At 41.5% G+C, this 21,028-nt stretch overlaps 1 protein-coding gene across 2 annotated transcripts in view; it reads left to right on the top strand.

Annotated features, from left to right (window-relative positions):
• Nucleotides 1-257: 257 nt before the first annotated feature.
• Nucleotides 258-21,028, top strand: part of MAP2K4 (mitogen-activated protein kinase kinase 4) — a 105,390-nt gene continuing 84,619 nt past the window's right edge. Inside the window, exons 1-2 of one of the 2 annotated variants that reach the window (XM_032616742.1) lie at nt 271-407; nt 10,911-10,943. In XM_032616742.1, the coding sequence (XP_032472633.1) occupies nt 299-407; nt 10,911-10,943 (142 nt within the window). In that variant the 5' untranslated portion in view covers nt 271-298. Of the gene's footprint in view, nt 408-10,910; nt 10,944-21,028 lie in introns of both variants that reach the window. The other variant, XM_032616741.1, reaches the window with a different exon arrangement.

The following is a 21,028-nucleotide window of genomic DNA, read 5'->3' as shown; positions in this document are numbered from 1 at the left end:
TACCCTTTCATACCCCAAATGTACACACTCCTCACTCCGCAAACCGCTCTAGGCCCCGCGGCGGGCCCGCAGCCCCAGTGCAGGACTTCTGCCGGCCTCTGGGGTGTCCCGCACCGGCAACCTGGGCAGTTCTGCCGCTCAGCCGCTCAGCATCTGGTGCGGCTCTGCGTCAGGCGCGGGCGGGGGCGGGTGGGGGGCGGGCCCAAGGCGGGCGCTGGCCACGCCCCTCGGCCGTGCGAGAGGCCGAGCTTGCTGCATTGCAGCCGCCGCGGCGCCGCTCGGCTCCTCACTCCCAACAATGGCGGCTCCGAGCCCGAGCGGCGGCGGCGGCTCCGGGGGCGGCAGCGGCACCCCGGGCCCCGTGGGGTCCCCGGCGCCCGGCCACCCGGCCGTCAGCAGCATGCAGGGTAAGGAAGGCGGCGGCGCCGAGACCCCGGCCCCCGGGCGCGGCCGTCGGAGTCGTCGCGGCCTGTCCCCGCGGCCACGGACGCCCCCGGACCCGGCTGAGGAAGCCACCGAGCCACCCGCGCCGGTCCGCCTCCCTCCCTCCCCGCTTCGCGCCCGGAGCCGGCCGCCCCGGGCTCGGCCTGGCTCCGGGCGGCGGGCCGCGCAGGCCCGGGCCGCGGCCTCCGCCCGCGCTCGGCCCGGCGGGCTCCCGACCGCCCGCGGGGGCCCACCTGGCCCGGGCCCGCCCCTGCGGCCACCCCCGCCGCCGCCACCGCCGCTTACCTGGCGCGCCCCGCCCGCCTTTCCGGGAACGCGCGGCCAGGGTGCGGCGGCGGGAGGCGGCCGGGGCCTGGCCCGCGGGTCCCGGCCGCCCAGGGCGGCGTCGTCGTCGTCGTCCCGGCCCCGCGCCCCTCGGCCCCTCGGCCCCGCGCCCCGGCGCCCCGGCCCGGCTCCCCGCCGCCGCCGCAGTGGGGCCCGCTCAGGGCCATCTTGGTTCCCTGCGGGCGCCGCCGGGCCTGGCCGCCGCCTGACCTCTGGGCTCCGCGGTCCTCCTGGACCATCGTTTTCCAAACTTCTGCATGTTTCTGCTCGCTGGGCGGGTGGGGCGGGGGTGTTCAGGCCCGTGCCACCTGTAAGGTGATGAGACAGCCCTTGGCCTGGGAGAGGCCGGGGGTTTCTGTGTTAGCCTGGCATGCAGACCAAATAAATAAATAAATAAATAAACAGAGGGAGCTCGGTTGAAATGCAGAGATCCGGGAAATCAAAAGGCAGGGGTCCGAGTGGTTCTCTGCGGGGACTGCACATCTGAAGCAGCCCTCCTAATTAATGACTTTCCCCAGTGGGAATGCTTATTAGCTCTATGTGGCTCTTGACAGGGGCTGTTGTGAAAATACCAGGCCCCAGCCCGTGAGGGACCGTTTCCTTGAGTTTACTGGGGAATTTTGAGTAGTAATGTTATCTTTGAAAACAGGGAATCTCAGAAATCTCTTGATAACTTTCGCAGACTTGCTTGCGTTAAATTATTAGCAGCGTCATTTGGGGTACCCTTCGTGGTCCGTGTGACCATGGTTACTCTTTGATTAAAATCTTCCTAAAGGGCTCCGAGGTCTATCTTAACCGTCTGTCTGGTTAGGTTTGACGTTTGTTGAGTATTTCGGGTTTATGAGAGGGTGATTCATGAAGCAGAGGCGGGATTTTATTCAATTTTATATCCCTGTCCCCCTCCCCATGGGATATACGTAAGGAACAGTGACAGATATATACAGGATGATGTCAGAGCTCAGAGGACACTTTCTGTGCAGGCCCTCAGATAATTAATTCAAATTAAATTAGTTATTGGATGCCACTGTGTTGTACAATATACAGATGAAGTACAGGATGGGTTTCCTGATCTTCCAGCTCTACAGTCTGGTTGTTGGTGGTGGTGGTGCTGAAATGAAACAGCAAAAATGACAGTATATTGCATATCCAAAACAGGTGACTTACAAAGCTTATAAAAATGCAAGTTTTTTGGGGGGTGGGGGGTAGGGGATGAGTAGGGAGGCTAATAGTTCGAAAAAGCTGTAGAAATTAATTTTTGTTCAAAAATGTTTATTGAGCATCTGCCTAGTGCCAGGCATAGTGCCCTAGTCCTGGGTATATAGAAGAGAGTGAGTCAGATGGTCTCCTTCCTGATGGAGCTCACCCTCCTGATAGGATTGGGGAGGGAAGACAATATGCAGATAAATAAGAAAAATTGCTAATTGAGAAAAGTGTTATGAAGGTAACAAGCTGGGTTAGAAGTTAATGGGGGAGGGGGCAGTCTGCTTTGGTAAGATGGTCACAGAAGACCTGTCTGGAAAGAGGACTCTGTTACGATAAAGAAGAGGGTTCTAGGCAGAGGGAACAGTGTGTGTGAAGATTCCAAAGTAGGAAAGAGCTTGGAGTGTTCTAGGAACTCAGAGAAAGTCATCCTGTTTAGGAATTATTCTGATGCGCTCCATTCTCCTCTCCCACCCCTGAGTATTTTTTTTTTTTATGCCTTATGTATTTATTTAAGTTTTTATTGCACATATTTGACAGGTCCCTTCAGTTTTTTTGTTTGTTTGTTTTTGCGGTACGCGGGCCTCTCACTGTTGTGGCCTCTCCCGTTGCGGAGCACAGGCTCCGGACGCGCAGGCTCAGTGGCCATGGCTCACGGGCCCAGCCGCTCCGCCGCACGTGGGATCTTCCCGGACCGGGACACGAACCTGTGTCCCCTGCATCGGCAGGCGGACTCTCAACCACTGCGCCACCAGGGAAGCCCCCACCCCTGAGTTTTGATACCCAGTAAACTGAACTTTCTAATAAGCAGAACCCAGTTTAAAAGGGAGAGGGAGGACATAAGACTTCTCTTTGAATTTTTGATGAATTTTCTTTTATCAGTACTGTGTCTAGCCTTGATTGACTCAGGAACCTGTTGTATCTTCTTGAACCTCTCTCAATTACTCAGAATGAAGAGAAGCACTTGAAACTCTCAGGACGTTTTCTCGCACAATCCAGGTTACAAAGCTTGAGCTTAAGCAGCTGTGTAGCATCTTTTTTGTTTGTCTTGTGATGTTAGAGCGCAACCTCCCTTACTTCACCTATCAGATCTTTGGCTTTAGATCATACTTCAGGTCCTTAGAAGATGTTTGGTAAATGCCACTCCCCCCCACCCCCGCAAGCATGGTCACCTGCCACCCCCAAAGCACTGTCTCTGGGAGTTTTTAATGGCCAAGCTCTTTCCAATAGCAGGGTTTAGCTGTGGGACGCGTGGAATACATGTCATATTAACAGACACTGGTGGTCGTTCTGTGTGAGAAGCACCGTGCTGGGCACTGGGTCACCCTGCACATTTTTTCATGGCTTGAGGTTTGTGGCCCAAGAGTGGTCTCAGTTGAGAATTATTGTTTTTTTTGGTTTTTTAATATCATAATGCTTGAGTTAAGTCAGAGCTCTGGTGTCCTGGATTTGAATCCCCTCATCGGGACTGAAGAATTTTGTGACCTTGGGCAAGATACTTAACCTCTCCAAGCCTGAGTTTCTCAGTTGGGAAGCAGGAATAATGCTTACCTTACAGGAACTTTGAGAATGCATATAAAGTGTAGGCCTGACACACAGTAAGGATGTGATTGATGCATGTTAGCCATCATCATTGTTAATAGCAACAATACTCTTACTTGTAATGGTCTAATTAATTGTCTCTTTCATTATTAGCAGATGAGTCCCTAATGCCTCATGATCCATCACACAGTTTCTTTAGCTTCATTATTACTGGGTCCTACCCTTTTCTCTACCCTGTTTATTTCCATTTTTCATTATTGAGCATTTCTGGTCAGAGGATTCTTGATGAGTCTTTATTCTCCCTGGGTTCAGGTAACTGCTCTGCCGTGTACAAGCTCTGTGGCCTTGGGGAAATTACCTACATTTTCTGAACTCATCTGAGTTTCTTATCTGTTAAAATAGGGATAATACCTTACGGGGGCTGTTGTGAGAATCACATTATTAGATTAATGCACATAAAAGGGCTTTGAAAATTATAAAATATCTATACGTGTATAAGGATTGCTATTAGACATGGCTATTTAAATGCTTTAGTTACTAAACCCTTAAAATGTAGTAGATTTTTAAAAACCCCATGAACACAAGAAGTTAAATTTATTATAGGAGACTTAAAGCAGGGAAAAATAAAACTTTTCCTTAAACTTTACTTGGATAGCTGAGAAATGTCAGTTTAAAAAAAATGTGTAGAATAGTTAGAATCTATAATTGAGTCTGAAAAACATGGAGACATTTGTAAAGTACTTGTTACAGGAACTGGTTATAAAGTATATGTGGTAAGTGCCTCTGATTCTCTTAATGAGCTCATGTAGGTAGTTTTTCTTTTTTTCTTTTTGAGTCTCAAATATAGATGTATAACAGAAAAGTTATGGACTAGTCCAGTCCTTACCCATTTACCCTCAGCTGAACATTTTATAAATATCAATTTAAGTAAAAAGATGATAGCTAGATTTTACTTTTTAAAAATGTGCAAAATGTACAGAGTAGCGACTATAGTTAATAATGCTGTATTGCATATTTGAAAGCTGCTAAGAGAGTAGAGCTTAAAAGTTCTCATCACAAGAAAAAAAATTATTTAACTATGTGCGGTGACAGATGTTAACTAGACTTACTGTGTGGCGATCATTTCACAATATGTACAAATAGTGAATCAAGTTGTACACCTGAAACTAATATAATGTATGTCAGTTATACCTCAGTAAAAATATTTACAAAATAAAAGAAAATACACAGAACTTTCAAGTGTAATGAAACATACCTGTTAAGAAAAAGTGAAGATTTAAAATCAGTACACTTTTTTCTCCCAATAATATTTGAATATAAAAAATTAGTATGAAATGCCCTATTTGTGATTATATTTGACTGTCTTTCTATTTTTACCATTTAGTTTGTGGTTTTCAAGAACCATAGGAGGGTGCCTTTATCCCAGTTTAAAGAACTGAATTGTGCTGACAGTGGATAAGGTACCAAACCCTAGAATTGCTTGCCTTTCCCACTGTGTTGCACACCATTTCTTTCACCATTTATTTGACATAACCTGATAAATAAAATCCAGGTCAGGAAATTGGCCCCTCCTCAAAGCACATATTGCATTTCTGTATGTTCCTTAAAAAGGAGAGCAACCCTAGTATTAAAATTTAAAAAGTAGAAAAATATAACGCTTTCAGGATACTGATTTTTCTCACATTTTCTTTTAATGTCCCTTATTAGAGTGTGTGGGTTGAAACTTGTTTAAGATGGGATGTTAGTGAACCCTGTATTTTGAGTCCTGTTTCTTTTTTTGCAAATATCTCTTTTTCCATTCAATTTCTATTACCTAATTTGAGAAGCTGGGTTGATTTGGGCCCATAGAGTTTTTCTTATTTTTAGGGGTCTGGAGGTCAAAATCAACTCCATCACACATAATTCAGGTCAGTCTGCATCTCTAGGAGATAGAGACAGTCCACATGATACAACCTGAGGAAGTTTAATTCAGATTTAAAATTAAGAAGGGAAACTAATAGTTAACACAACTCTTTTTTCACTGTCTTTACCTAATTTGATGCTCATAAGTGCTCTTTAAGGGTAGATGAGCATGGTCTCCTTTCATATATTAGGGAACTGACGTTTAAATTAAGGAATTTGCCCTAGTTGAAGTGGGTTTTAATCCACCTGGTGACAGGCAGCCTTTGCTCTTTCTACTCTTCTACCCAGGTTCACATGGTTTCTCCGAGCTCTATTTAAGTCATTTCAGCCATTCAGGTCTGAGAGAAGAATCTTTGCCAGAAGTGATGCAGATTCAGGAATAGAAGGAAGAGATTATTTTAGGTTTCAGTCAGGGGGTGGAAGCTGTATGCATCCAGCCATGTTTGGGTTGATTTTGGAGCCTCAGGGCTTCCTGATGCTTCTTTGTGTTGCAGAGTTCTGAACTTGCTGGGGCGTTTACCCTGGCACTTTGAATTTGGGGACATTTTGATTGCAAATCTACAGGCAAGTAGAAAACTTTAATTAGATGTTGAAAGGTAATAGAACTCTTTCAACACTATGCATAGTATGGAAAAGGCACCCACTTAGCATAAGAGTTAATAGCATACGTTCCCATCCTGGCTAAATTTGTCATCTGGTCAACTTAGTGTCCTGCTAATGGGCATGGGTTAGCTTCTGGCCCTTTCCCCCAACTCCAGGAAGTCTCCATGGGTCTCTTCACACTCTTGGCAAGGTTGAGAATGAACATGAACCTGTAGAAAGGATTCAAGGGCAAGGAGAGAGGAGATTGGGCTGACTTAACAGCCACGCGATGAGAGGGAGCATTGGCCAGTAGTTAACACAGCTCAAGATGGACCTTTACAAAGAAGCTGGCAGTCCCATCGTGCACGGCTTGATTCTTGAAGAACAGCATGACATTCCCCACCAGGGAGAAGGATGGTGGAAGTGGACACCACAGCAGCTCTTTCAAGCTGTATTATATCTCATCTTACCAACAGTCACCCAAAGTATTCAAAAGGGGGAAGCTAGAAAAGGGTTGCCAGATAGATCTCTGTTATATATCTGACATATATATATGTGTCTATCCGTGCCTGACTTTGCTGAAAAATAAGTGACATTAAATGGCTCTCCTGATGCGTTTGCCAGTGACCCTGAGATCTGGGTTAGGTTCCTGCCAGGAGACAGTACCCACTCCGGAGTTGAGTCCTCAGGACAGCAGGCTGGGTGTAGGAAGGGCTGAAACGGAGAGACAGAGTGTGGAATCCTTTGTTTTTACCTCTCTTGGTGACAGGAAATGAAAGGAGAGGGACTGTTTATGTGGGTTAAGCTGGTCTGATAGGGAAGGTACCATAATCGTTGCTCACCTGAGGGAGATACCAGGAATAATAATGACTGATAACATTAACCTGAGCTATCCCAGGCTCTGTGTTGCATTTATTACCTTATTTAATCATCACAAAACACTTTCCGGTATTCTGTTTTACAGATGAGAAAATTGAGGCTCATAGAGGTTAGATACTTGCCCACAGTCACGTGGTCGATGAGCTGCTCTCCCTGGGTGTACTGGGCTTTCTTGAACGGGCTCCATGGTAATACAGTGCTTGGTTACAAACTGAAGAGTGAATAAGGTGGTCATCAGCCACAGGAGGGAGAGGGACTGGCCTGTGAGGGCTGACAAGATCCTGAATTTTTTAAAATGTGGGAAGGATTAGTAGTCATAAAATCATGAGTGGTTCTGGATGACGCAAATAACCTGGAATTACTAAATGAAGGTGGGTCCCTTTTAAGCTTGAGAAAGGTGAAGTCAGGAAAGCTCAAGGAAGTAACACAGCAGGAAATCTTGTGGAACTCACTCTAAGTACAATGAAAATACAAAGTTTGGATAAGCTTAGATAAATGCTGAGATGTTAGAGTCATAATGGTATACTATGAGTAACTTTACAGTTGAAGGCACACGCCAACATTTCGAGGTTGAAGTTGGAAGGCGGCAAGCTGCTGGCCTCTTCATGCTTGTGGCAGAAGGAAGATTTGGGAGCTTGGTTTGTGGGCCTGACCCAGTAAGGCAGGCAGCTGTGATTTTCTTTGTATCAGTGTGGCTTCATACTGGAGTTCATTATCCCTTTTCAGCATTACCAGAATCCAGGGTGTCCAGGAAACTATAAGGCGCTACTGAGGAGGTGGGAAGCTGCTTACTCCCCTGTTATACCCTCAGCCCAGGCGAAGGGCAGTGCGGATGGTCGCTGTGCCCCATGAGGGCCACTAGACAATCAGAATTACACGTGGACACGCTGTTTCAAATTCTAAGATTACTTGATATTATTCTTAATTTTATATATAAATGAGGAAGCTGGGGCTCAAGCAAGGTGCCTCTTTTGAGTTTCACAGTTGGAACTAGAACCCTGGTCTGACATTCTTCATTTTGTTTTCTACTTTCTCAAATACTCTTTGCCTTTGGTTTTAATATACACTTATACACATCCTAAACAGCCTTATAAACGGATACAGGCAAGCTCACTTTATTTGGTAAATACAGTAAATTGTGGGTTTCCAGTTATGGCCAGTTAAGGACTCTCAAGATTGAGGTTGGACGGTGAGAATGAGGGGAAAATGTGGTGGGAGAGTCCTGGTGAGAAAAAGGAGGGGAAAAAGCCCCACAGAGCTTTATTTCTTTGGTAGGCCTACTAGCACCCTGCCCTGTACATCTCAATATTTATTCTTGGGGGTCTGAGATTTGATGAAAAGAAACTTGGCTGGGGCCATGTACTTTCCTACATCTGTACTGTAAGCACCAACTCTCTGACCTTTGTGGGTTCTTATTTTTTTTTTTTTTTTATTGGCTGCGTTGGGGCTTCGTTGCTGAGCGTGGGCTTCCTCCAGTTGCAGCGAGCGAGGGCTACTCTTCATTGCGGTGCGCGGGCTTCTCATTACGATGGCTTCTCTTGTTGCGGAGCACGGGCTCTAGACGCGCGGGCTTCAGTAGTTGGAGCACGTGGACTCAATAGTTGAGGCTTGCTGGCTCTAGAGCGCAGGCTCAGTAGCTGTAGCGCACAGACTTAGTTGCTCCGCGGCATGTGGGATCTACCCGGACCTGGGATCGAACCCGTGTCCCCTGCATTGGCAGGCGGATTCTTAACCACTGCGCCGCCAGGGAAGTCCCCCTGGTTGTTTTCCATATATATAATCTCTCTCTATAGAGTTCCCCCCCCCCCCCCCGTGTGTGTGTGTGTGTGTGTGTGTGTGTGTGTGTGTGTGTGTATGTGTATGTATAGTCTTTTAGAGGTCTAGAAAGATTTAGGTAATGGCTTTTTATCTGATTTAATTGATAAGCTTACATGGAGTTCCAAGGAAAAGCTGAGCCATCTGTTCCAGCTACTTTATCCTGTGCTTGTCAGTTAGCAAGTCTCTTCTGAGTGAGAAATAATGCAGAGATAGATGTAGGTATGAGTCCTTAGAATCTGTTCATCTGGTCACTTCATCCATAATTAGGTAAAAAGAGCAAGTCTGTAGTTATGCTTTGAGAATTTCACCCCTTCCCTTTTAGCTACATGTATGGATTCTGTACTGATGACAGAACTTCAAGTTTTGAGAATTTTTTGGCATTTAAAAGTGGGCTTAACTTCTGATGTGTTAGGGGAGTAATTGGTGACATTCTAACATTCCCAGTTACATATACCTTATATTTTTTTCTATTCATTGTACTTTTTCCTTTAACTTACTTTTATACAACTATACAGATCCAGTTCATTCTTTTTCGCATACTTCTCAGATTTATTTTTCTTGCTCCTTTCTCCATTTATCTTGCTATTTAGTTCACCTCTTTGCTCACCTTTTATTTTTGCTACCTAGTAGCACCTATTGAGCGTATTTAGAGCTAAAAAGAGAATAGTAACTATCCCTTCAAGTTGTTTCAGTGTTTCACCAGCTTCCTCTCTAGTTTCCAGGTGAATTTTCCATTCCCTCTTCCAGCGGAGGGGGTGGGAGATGGGCTTCTGAACTGCGGCCAGGCTCCTCTGTGTTTCCTATTCCACTGCTGCTTCCACAGTGCCAGCTGCCAGCTCCCTTTCCTCCTGACTTGTGCCAGCTCATTTTGCCTGGTAGGAGGCTGGCTGGTGTTTAGTTGCTTAGGCTTATAAGATCCACAGAATCCATTTTTTGTTGTTTGTTTGTTTGTTTGTGTTTCCTTCTGAAGTCTGTTTCTGCTGCATATCTGGCGGGGGGCGAGGGGGCGGGCAGCACGTGTATGGAGCCTCAGCAGTAGAGATACAAGTGTCAGGGCACTGCCTCCAGTTTGCCCCCAGGACTTTGTCCCTTGAAGTCTCCACTCCCACTTCCTCCCACTTTGCCATCAGGTAGTAAGTAGGCAGTGGGTTACTTTTGTGTCCCAAAGGTACCTTCATGCCAGAGTAGCTACATGAGCCATTTTTCAGGTTTTGTGCATTATAGGTACTATATCTTAAAATCCTAGGAATTTCAAAGCTGGATGGGAAAGACTACTTAAACATATCCTTTTTAGTCCTGGATTTTTTTTTTTCTGCAAGTTTTGATTGAATTTATATAACTACAACTTGAGTGGTACTCATTCTAAATTTGCTTTCCCTATTTTGTTCCCCAAAGCAATAATAAACACAAGCATAGGTAGACCACTGAGAAAACTAGAAATTCACCCAATAGACTATGATGGCAAATGAATATTTTGGGAAGGCTTTTGTTTTGAACAGCTTACTTTACTGGGTGCATTTGACAAAACTACATCTGTATAAATATATGCATAAGGTATAACGAGGCCCAATTGAATTTGGAAAATATGTTTATGTTTCTAAGGAGAATTTAGAGGTTTTCTTCCTATAACTGCTATAGTCCTACTTACCGTTTCTAGGGGCATGGTCTTTTTTCAGGCCTACTTCACAGGAATTTAAGCACCTCTTTAGTAGTTCACTGTCTTATCATTTGAGGTTAGCTCACTGGCAGAATGTTGCTATGTGTGTTTAGCTGTCACAATTTATCAACTACCAAAGCTTTTGAATCAGGGGTAGTAGTTAATCGAGTAATTCCAAGTCAGTAATTTGAGTTAATAAAATAGCTTGTGATATGTTCTGAACTTGTAGATTGAAGAAATTGACAAAACTGTCTTAAAAGTTGTTCTTAACTTCCAAGGGCTAATAGCTATTCTTTTTATTGAATAGATGTGAAAATTAACGGTAAAGACAACATAACTCTTATAATTTAAACTTGATTTCAGTTTCGTATAATAAAGTACAATTAAGTCAGAAAGAGCTGAGTTTTTGAAGAAAGCCCGTATGTTATAGTTCTATCTGTGATGGTGGAGGTTATATGATTTGAACTGTTCTTGAATGTAATATAAAAATGCTATGTCATGTTCTAATTTTGGTTTGTTTGATTTACAGTAAATGAACTGGAACTTATCTCTTTTACTTTAGGCTTTCAGATAAACTTCTGTGAAAAGGCACAAAGTAAGCTACAAATTTTATGATGTTATGCTACTTAATTTTTTTATATCCATCTTGGTATTGGGAATGTGTCCACTATTGTTTCAACTAACCAACCATGGCAATTTTACTTTAAAAGAGCTTCCATTTTTCATTCATTTTCCAAATACAAAAAAAAAACCAACAACTGTATTATATTCTTGCTTTCACTTGCAATTGAAATAGGAGAAACATATATGTAGGTATTCAAATGTATGTAAGTATAGAAAGATGTATATAGATATAGACAGATGTACTTGATTTAGAAAGATGTATAGAGGTATAGAAAGACATCTATTCATATGTATATAGTTATATAGAAAGATGTACATAGATATTTGGACTTAGCCATAATTTAAATCACAGGTTGAGGAAAGTTCACTTTTAAGATTGGAGTGCAGAAAGTATACAGTATAACTGTATTCTGAGACCTCATGCTTTAAAATTGATTTATTTTAAAGGATACATTTAATGAATTTTAATTTTTTTCTTTAAAACAAAGCTTTTTTCTTCCTCCTCCCCACCCCCCAATATAGACTAGGGTTTTTTGTTTGTTTGTTTTTTAATAAATTTATTGAATTTATTTATTTATTTTTGGCTGCATTGGGTCTTCGTTGCTGTGCGCGGTCTTTCTCTAGTTGCGGCGAGCAGAGGCTATTCTTCATTGCCGTGCACGGGTTTCTCCTTGCAGTGGCTTTTCTTGTTGCGGAGCACGGACGCTAGGTGCGCAGACTTCAGTAGTTGTGGCTTGCGGGCTTCAGTAGTTGTGGTTCACGGGCTCTAGAGCGCAGGCTCAGTAGTTGTGGCACGTGGGCTTAGTTGCTCCGCAGCATGTGGGATCTTCCCAGACCAGGGCTCAAACCTGTGTCCCCTGCATTGGCAGGTGGATTCTTAACCACTGCACCACCAGGGAAGCCTTAGACTAGGGTTGTATATTAGGGTACCAGTCTTCATATACTACAGAATAGGTTTTCTATAAGAAAGCAAAATTTATAAAGCCAAAACAAATGCATTTTAAACTTAAATGTCATTTGTATAAAATGCAGTTTAAAAAATCCCAACTCAAGAAGGCTATTCTCCAGTTAACATAAATATATCCCAAAATATAATGTATTCATCTTCTGCTTGTTGACTCATAGAGTGGGGAAGAATAACGACCGCTTTTTTTTTTTTTTTTTCCACTCCGCGGCATGTGGGATCTTCCCGGACCGGGGCACGAACCCATGTCCCCTGCATCGGCAGGCAGGCTCTCAACCACTGCGCCACCAGGGAAGCCCCACGCTTTTTTTTTTTTTTTGCTGTGCTGCGAGGCTCGTGGGATCTCAGTTCCCTGACCAGGGATTGAACCTGGGCCACGGCAGTGAGAGCCTGGAATCCTAACCACTAGGCCGCCAGGGAACTCCCACGACTGCCTTTTGATGTACATCATTGTCTTTTCCCCCCAGCTTTATGGGATGTAGTTGACACGACACTGTGTAAGTTGAAGGTGTACGCATGATGATGTGATGCCCTTACATATTGCGGAATGATTACCACAGTAGGGTTAGTTAACACCTCCATCACCTCACATAATTAGTATTTCTTTTTTGTAGTAAGAACCTTTAAGATCTACTCTCCTAGCAACTTTCAAGTATATAATGCTGTATTGTTAACTGTAGTCACCGTGCCGTTACCTTTTAGATCCTCTGATGTGTATCATTCTTATGTAAGTTAGTTCAAACGAAATAAAGTTTAACCTGGAGAAAACATTTCTGCTGTTTTAAAATTTTCTGATGGAATCAAAATGCTTAATTTCCATTGGTTGAACATTGTGACTTCCTTTGAAAAGCAGTGAACAAAAATTTATTTCTTGATTGGTTTATCCATGATATAAATATATAATGAGCAATAGAGTAAGGCAGCTAGATCCTAGGATAAAATTTTTTAATTGGTCCATTATTGTCATCCTTCTCTTACCTTAAACTAAAAATAGTATACGATTTCCTGCTCATAGTGAACCTACATATATGATATATATCTACATGTAATGTAGTTACAGCTTCTATTTTATGCTATATTTTAATTTTAACACAGTTTTTAGCTTTCTGTTTAAGTATTTCTGTTAATATTTAATATACTTTTAAATTTTTATTTACATATTGACAGAAAATCTAATTTAAGAAAAATGCTGACATTTTAAAAATTTAAAACTGCATTTGCACTGTTGCTTTTTTTCTTAGTCCTATTGTGAACATAAAACAAGAGAAACATTGATTTTATTAAATTAAAAATTGTGTATACAGTGACTATAAATGGCTCTGTAGGTAGATGTAAAATGCCTTTAGACTTTCTGAGTGGTACTGTCCTCTCCCATTGTTACAGAAATGATAGGTTTGCAGTGCTGCTTGCTTTATTACACGCGGCGGAACCTAACTGTGTATTCCCACTTGATGCCCACTTTTGGTTGCCTTCACTACCTCTTTACACTGTGACTGCTTTCTCACATCTCCCCTTTTATTTCTCCCTCTGTCTTTGGGAGGTCCTTCTCTTAATTTTCCAGCTTTCGGAATTCATACAGTTTTATACATTCATTCACAGAGCACACGTTGGACACATAGGTACCATCGAATGAGGGAGATTATTGGGGCAGAAGTGAATAGAGCCCTAAGCCCTTAGCTAAGGGCTTAATAGAGCCCTTAGCGGGCTCTTACTGCAGTGGACTAGGGTTGTTCCTGCGTTGATTGCAAGCATACGACTACTGATGCTGCGGATTGATTAGTAGCTGAACCCAGGATGAGGTGGTGCAGGAACGCATATGTACTGGGCACCTTTGCTTCCACTGTTCTGTCCTGAGAGAGAACTAACATGAGGGCTTCTGTGGGGTCTCATGATAGCTGCTTTCCTGATTGGAGACCACGGCTCAGAGATCCAACAATGGCCTGTCCTGCTTTGGAGTCGAGCAGAGCTGTCTGTGCTGGCTTGGACCTCAGTGGAAGTCTTGAGGAAGGGGAGGGTTGGACCTGAATGATGGTACGGAGGGCCAGCTCTGAGGTCACAGCATTTATTTTTGAACTCTTGGTTCCTGTATTTTAGGGTAAGTTTTCAGTTGCTTACATATATTAACACTGTTTCTCAAGCTGATCCTATGATTTGCATGTCTTAAAAGTTATAAGTGCAATTTGGTAATGTTTTCAGAAAATCAGTCTTCCAGTTTGCTCTGGAATATAGCCATTAACTGTATGTTAAAAGTAGCCACTCATTTCTTTAAAAATAAGGGGCTTGAAATCACCAAAGCAATGTTTTCTTGACTATTAGGGCATACTCTAGTGCCAGTTTTATTTTAAGGGTGTTTCAGAATTTTCAGAAAAACTACAGTTTAATTCATTAAAAATAATTACATAGCATACAGTAGTTGTAGGAGGGGATGGAGTACAAAGAACACAAAAGTACATATTGTTAAAAGTCCACTATGTTTGAGTCTGCTTCAAATGCTCAATTCTCCATCATAAACCAAAAAGACTTATTTTAAGATGATTCTGATGACTAATGGAAGCTCTGAAGGATTAATTTTCCCCCATTGTTTGACTTACACATAGTTTTTATTTTTTATATTGTTACATTACTGTTCCAATCAGTCTATTACAATTGCCTGTTATGAGTTAGTGGCGTTTTATTGGTGATGTGTGTATAGGTTTTTAACACACACCCAGACAAATAGTGTGAGACTGCATATTTAATTTTGGAACCAGATTTTTATAGAAATTCAATAAAAATCCACTTTGCACCTCATGATCTTTTTTTTTTTTTTTTTTTTTTTTTTGCGGTACGCGGGCCTCTCACTGTCGTGGCCTCTCCCGTTGCGGAGCACTGGCTCCGGACGCGCAGGCCCAGTGGCCATGGCTCACGGGCCCAGCCGCTCCGCGGCACGTGGGATCTTCCCGGACCGGGGCACGAACCCGGGTCCCCTGCCTCGGCAGGCGGACTCTCAACCACTGCGCCACCAGGGAAGCCCGATCTTTTTTTATCAATTATAGTTTCTGCATTTATTTGCTTTTTGGTTTTCTAAATATATATAAGATAATATATATTTAATATAAAATTGTTATTTGAGCCAACAGTGTTATATTTCTTTAACACTGTTAGATTATTGAATTTTTCTAAGGTCTGTATGTAAGACTATATCAGGGGAAAATGTTTTTTTCCCATGTAGATCTCCTACATTTAGAGGGTTGATTAGTTCATCATTTACCATTTGGAAATAATGATTTTGTACTTGTAAATATGTTTATGTGATTTATGACTCAGTTTGAATGATCATATCTCAGTGGCTTTAATGAGCTAACTTGAAAACATAGTTCTTTAGAATATGATTTGCTTTGCTTTATAAAACCAATTTTGCGGGGGGAGGGGGGCAGAGATTTGCCTAGAAACAGTTTTTGAGATATGGTTTTGTAAATGTCAAATTTACCTTAGCGTATCGGCATTTTGACTTTTTGCTTGTATGAGAATTGTGACCCATTAAAGATCCCAGGGCACGGGGATTTTCCTCAGAAAATGCCTAGTAGAACCCTGTGCCGATCAAAGTGAGAGTAGTTAGGAATTTGGCAAATACTCTTAATAATTTAGTTTTCATACAAGGGCACTTTTAGCCTTTTTTTCCCCCCTTACTGCAGTGCATTTTCTGCCCCTGGCTGTAGAGTTTTTGAGTGCTAAAGACAAGTTTTGGTAGTGTTGAGTTTCCGTAGCTTTGCCTTTTTTACTTTTGATAGCTCTAAAAAGATTTAATGGCTTTAAAAATTTGTTTTACTTGAGAATGTTTGCATAGCAACATGTATTTAGAAAATTACATGTTGCAGAGCTGACTGTTATCCTTGAAGTCATTAATAGAAATTAGATTACAGGTATTGATCGCTTTTGGTAACACTGCACACCAAAGTATTTGGGGGGAAAATGGAGGTATCCTAATGACAGATTTTCATTTCATTGTGAAACTATTCTTTTTAAATAAGTACCCCAAATTGTTTTTAAATTGGTAATAATAAAAATGAAACAGTAAAGAGGAGGAAGGATGTTTTGTGAAGCTTCCCAGAAGTCTGAGGAAGTCAGTAATACGTTTACTGATCTGATAAGTTCTGTAAAAGATGATGTTTCACTCAAGAGAGTATTTGACTTTACTGGAGGTGGAGTATAGACAACCACGGGAAGGAAGGAGTGGAGGGAGGGTCAAGCTGTCCCGTGTTTAAAACTAAGAGCTTAGAACATTCAACTAATTAAACTTCTAATTTCCTATTTTATGTAACAAAAATCTATACCCAATGACTAAAATTTTATTGTTTGGGATTTATTAAGCTCACCTAAGTTTTTCAGCAATCCTAAGAAACAGAATGACCACATTTGCTACTACTGGAGGGTAACATGGTTTATTTAAATCTAAATACACGCTGAACTTAGTTACAAAATGAGACTATTGTAGGGTTTGCCGTAAGCCCCTAGGACTGAGCGTCTAGTACATTCATCACTGTCTGTGGACCATGATGAACTGCCAGGGGAAAGCCCAAGCTTTCCAACAGCTTTTATACTAACTGAAGCCCAAGAATCGTTGTATAGGCTGAGTCAAGGTTCATGCATCCCCTTTATACCATATACCATTCCAAGGGGAATGCTACCTAATTATCTTTGATCTTGGAAGTGGTGGGAACATTAATTCTTCCTGAAAATTGGTTTTGTTGCTAGAGGAAGGAAGGTTTCAAATATCTATTGCACCTTAAAAATCATTTGGAGAAGCTTACTGTGTGGTGTTTTTGAATGAGAAAAAAATTAGTGATTCTCCCACATTGCAGGAAGTTTCCTTTTATTTGCCAGTTGAACTTTACGATGAGCAATGAAAGGATATTTGACAAAACTTTTGTGAGAAGTTTCCAGAAATTATTCCCAACTAACTCTCCAGTTAATCAAAGTGGTTTTCAATTTAGCTTATAAATTTAGGGTGATGGTTTTCAAACAAGGAATAGTAAATACTTGAATTCTTACTGCATGATTTTATGAGTGCTTTCAAAATCCAGACACAAGTGTCTAGATGAAAAGATGTTCTAGAAGAAACTTGGCACCTGCCGTGTTGGTGTTGATTTTCTCATTAGGTAGAAATCAGTGAACATTAATCAGCAGTGAAAATCAAGTGTATACATATTTACTCCCCTTCAGAGAACCTCTTAAAAGGTTAAATAAACAGAGGCACAAATATAGCATTTAACAAACATATCTATACCGCTAATGGTAAGAGGCACTGGGGTCTTTAAAGATGGTTTAAATCTAGAGCCTACTCTGAAGAAGTTTATGTTCGTTGAGGAATTGAACATGTAGTGACAGACTATGTGGTAGAAATAACAACAACAGATAACTCTCATTTACCGTGTGCTAAACTCTGTTCTAAGCTTTTTATTTATCTTATCTAATCTTATCTGTCACTTTATTTAAATTATCTAAGTAAGTTATTAACTCTTTATTTCTTCCAACAATCTTGTGAAGTAGGTATAATAGTTATTATAGGTGAGGAATGGAAGCACAGAAAGGTTAAGGGAATTTTCTAAAGTCATAGAGCTAAGGAGTAGCAGACTGTGTGACCTTGGTTTGGTCACAGGTTACATGCTATAAACCATAGTGTTTTATTGATTCTTGAAAGAAAGCGGTGAGCACTCATAGGAATGATTTTCTAAACCAAATGGCTTTTGAGGAGTCTTCACTTGAAAATTGTCATGAGATCTGGACATACATTTATATATCATTTTTGATTTTCTGGCCCTGGAGAGTTTCAAAACGTTATCTAACAAGGCTGACTGAACATTAAGTGGAAAGATTCCTTCTTGTGGCTCCAAAGCTAGGGACAGAGGGATCTGCCACTAGGGAGAAAGTATTTTCAAAAAATCAGAATTATTCTGGCCTAGACAGATGCAGAGAATGGATTGCTTTGGGATTCTCAAACGACTTGTGTGTCTGGGGAACAGCTGACCAAGATGAGTAGGTCAGGAGACTGGGGAGTCAGTGAACAAGGTGGCCATGTGCTGTGTGAGGACAGATTTGTGTACAGGCTCTTAAAAACGAATTGATGTCTTCAGATTTATATCTCTCCTACTTTCTTATAGTTAGGGGTGGAAGAAAGCACATTATTTAATTTTTTAAAAAACGTTTAATTATAGAAGTTTTCAAACTTAGAATAATATAGTGAACCCCAGGTACCCATTACATGGCTTCAGCAATTGCCAGCATATGGTCGATTTTATTTCATTTGTTCCTCCTCCCTCCACCTGTCTCTACTAAAAAAATTTAAAGCTGGTTCTGATTATCATGATTTCATCCACAAATGTGTGTCACACATCTTTTAAGTGATAAGGACTCTTAAATACATAGCTTTAATGCCATTATTGCACTGTTAAATAAAGAAAACAATATTATCAGATAGCCACTCAATGTTCAGATTTCCTTAGATGCCCTACAAATGCCTTCTTTACAGTTGATTTGCTCCAACTTGAGGTCTCAACAAGGTCCACACACATACTGCATTTGGTGCATATGTCTCAAGTTTCTTTACAGTAGTTCCCTCTTCTCTCCTTTTTTCTTGCCATTTATTCATTGAAAAAAAATGGGTCATGTTTTTTTGTAGCATTTTGCACATTTTGGATTTGGCTGATTACATCCTTTTAGTAATTAGTGTTTCACATTGCCCTGTATTTCCTGTTAATTTGTAGTTAGAAATAAGGGCTTTGATCACATAGATATTCAAATTTTTGGCAAAAACACTTGGTAGGTGGTGCTGTGTATTTTTTGTTGTGTCACATCAGGAGGCATACGATTTCTGGTTGCAGCTCTTGTTAAGATTGATCAGTGGGCTTTGGTGCCGTCAGTGTGTTTCATGTGGAATAAAGTTCCCCATCAGCCTTTCACCTGATGGTTCTGGCTACCATCAGTGATTTTTGTCTAGATTAATTCTTTCATTCGGGACTGGTTAACTTGTGTTTCTAAACGTTTGTGGACTCTGCAAATAGTTGCTGTTGTTAACCAAGAAACAAAGTTTGTGTTTGGGGCATACTATCAAATGCAAATTATTGCATTGATCATCTGCACCAGTGCTGAAGGATATGAAGTACGTGACTGAACAGGGTTAGTGAAATGCAAGAGTTGCTTAAGAAATTGTCACTACTAAAAGGTGAATAATGACACCTGTTGGACAAGTACGTACCAGTCACTGAGAAGGTAATTGCCAACTGGAACACAAGTAGTTCACGTGTTTTTTATATCTTGGATGAGAACTCCTATTTACTTCTAGTCTCACCAAACTGCCTTTCGATGACTATCTCTGGTTCCCAAGTACTGGCAAGATAACGCTTGAAGGACCTGAGCATTCTAATCACTGAATATAAATTAATGAGCAAAGCTGGAATCTGGTTTGGGACTGATCTTAATTTGGCAGAACTGGTCTCACATACCCACTGGTTCTTTGACTTCACCAGAGATCAAGAGATCTTTAAAAGTCCCGAACCAGATTCCAGCTTTCTTAAGCAACTCTCCCCTCTCCCATTTCACTATCCCTGTTCAGTCACCCGTCTTGTAACTACACTATTAAAGTCTCCACGTGGTGATGTTCTAACACTGATTTGACCTTGCACAATTTGTAAATAACAAATCAGAGACATTTCAGTCAGGATACTCTCATGTACTGTATATTTAGAAAGTAGATAGGGTGCAGTATATCCTCTTTGAGTGCCGTTTAACTCTCTTTATTAATCTTATTCTAACCTTTTAAAAACCTTAATTTATAGAATACATTTATGGGCAACAAATAGTACTTGATTGTGTCCACTGAGAAGTGAAAGTGTTAGTCACATCTTAATGTTTTTTTTTAAATCGGGAAGGATTATTCTGTGGGGTACAAAGAAGCTCTTTGGATGTTGGTGAGAGGAGTGTAATAGAGCTGTAGCTATTGCTTATACATATACGATATTAGCTTTGTATGGAAGATGCTCATTCATTTTCCACCTCTGTTACTTGCTTTGGTAGTAACACAGTTGGGTTTGAATTTAAATTTGGATTGTGAATTATTACTTAAAATTTCTTTAAAAAGATGTATAGGATAATACAGCACTGAAATGGAAAACGTTGGCTGAGTGTATAAAAGATGATCACAAGCCATGCAACGCGAGGCAGTTAAAAACGCCAGCTATCTTGTTTTAAAGCCAGAGGGTGGCCGACTAATCCATGTGTCATGAAGTTCTATAGTCAGGAGCATCTCTCTCGTTAAAGCTTGCTGGCTAACTTTTTCAGAGAACCTATTTAACTTCTAGTTACGCATCTTTCGAGTAATGAGAACCAGAGAAGCAACTAATTAGATCTATTGGGAAGTATGGATAAAACCCCCAGTCAAGATGTCTGAGTGAAACTGTTTGTCCTAAAGGTGTTACATCAAAACTTGGGCTTGGATTATTCCTTTTTTCAAGGAATATTTGAGTTCCTGTGACACGCAGGTGCTTTTTTTATGGAAAGTCACCAGAGTGCTGAATCTAATTTCCAGGGGTCAAAAGTCATCCAGATGAATGTGAGAATGCTTATGTTCACATGTTGACTGTGTTCCCGAAGAAGCAAGGGGCTGTTAGGTAACACATGTGGTGCGCTCTTGGTGACTAGTTGAAAATTGTATAGTGTGGGGCTTTCTGCCCCTCCTCTGCAGTTATTAAATCGTTGCTGAACTACTCATGGTGTTTTAGAATTGGGGAAGTCATCTTTGAAATAAAGCTTCCCTTCTGCTTTAGGTAGTGCAAGCTGCAGGCTTGCTTATAGGTTTGGATAGCATAAAAAATCAAGTACAGGTATTAATGGAAATAAGGAAAGATTTATTTCTTGAAACGGACTTCTTTTGCCTTTAGGAAATCTTAATAGTCCTCACTTCTCAGTGTTTCACATTTTGCCACTCTGAGGTGTTTTCTGACCGCAAGCAATTTTCCAGTGTCAGTTGGGTGCCCAGCAATTCAATTCAGTTCTGACACTGTCTACCTGGAGTTAGCATCAGATCTCACAAGTTGAAGGGCTCAGCCCCATAAAGC

Source organism: Phocoena sinus, chromosome 20, assembly GCF_008692025.1.
Source record: "Phocoena sinus isolate mPhoSin1 chromosome 20, mPhoSin1.pri, whole genome shotgun sequence".
Taxonomy (NCBI): domain Eukaryota; kingdom Metazoa; phylum Chordata; class Mammalia; order Artiodactyla; family Phocoenidae; genus Phocoena; species Phocoena sinus.
Note: the sequence above shows the minus strand (reverse complement) of the source record. Positions and strands in the feature narration are given on the sequence as shown.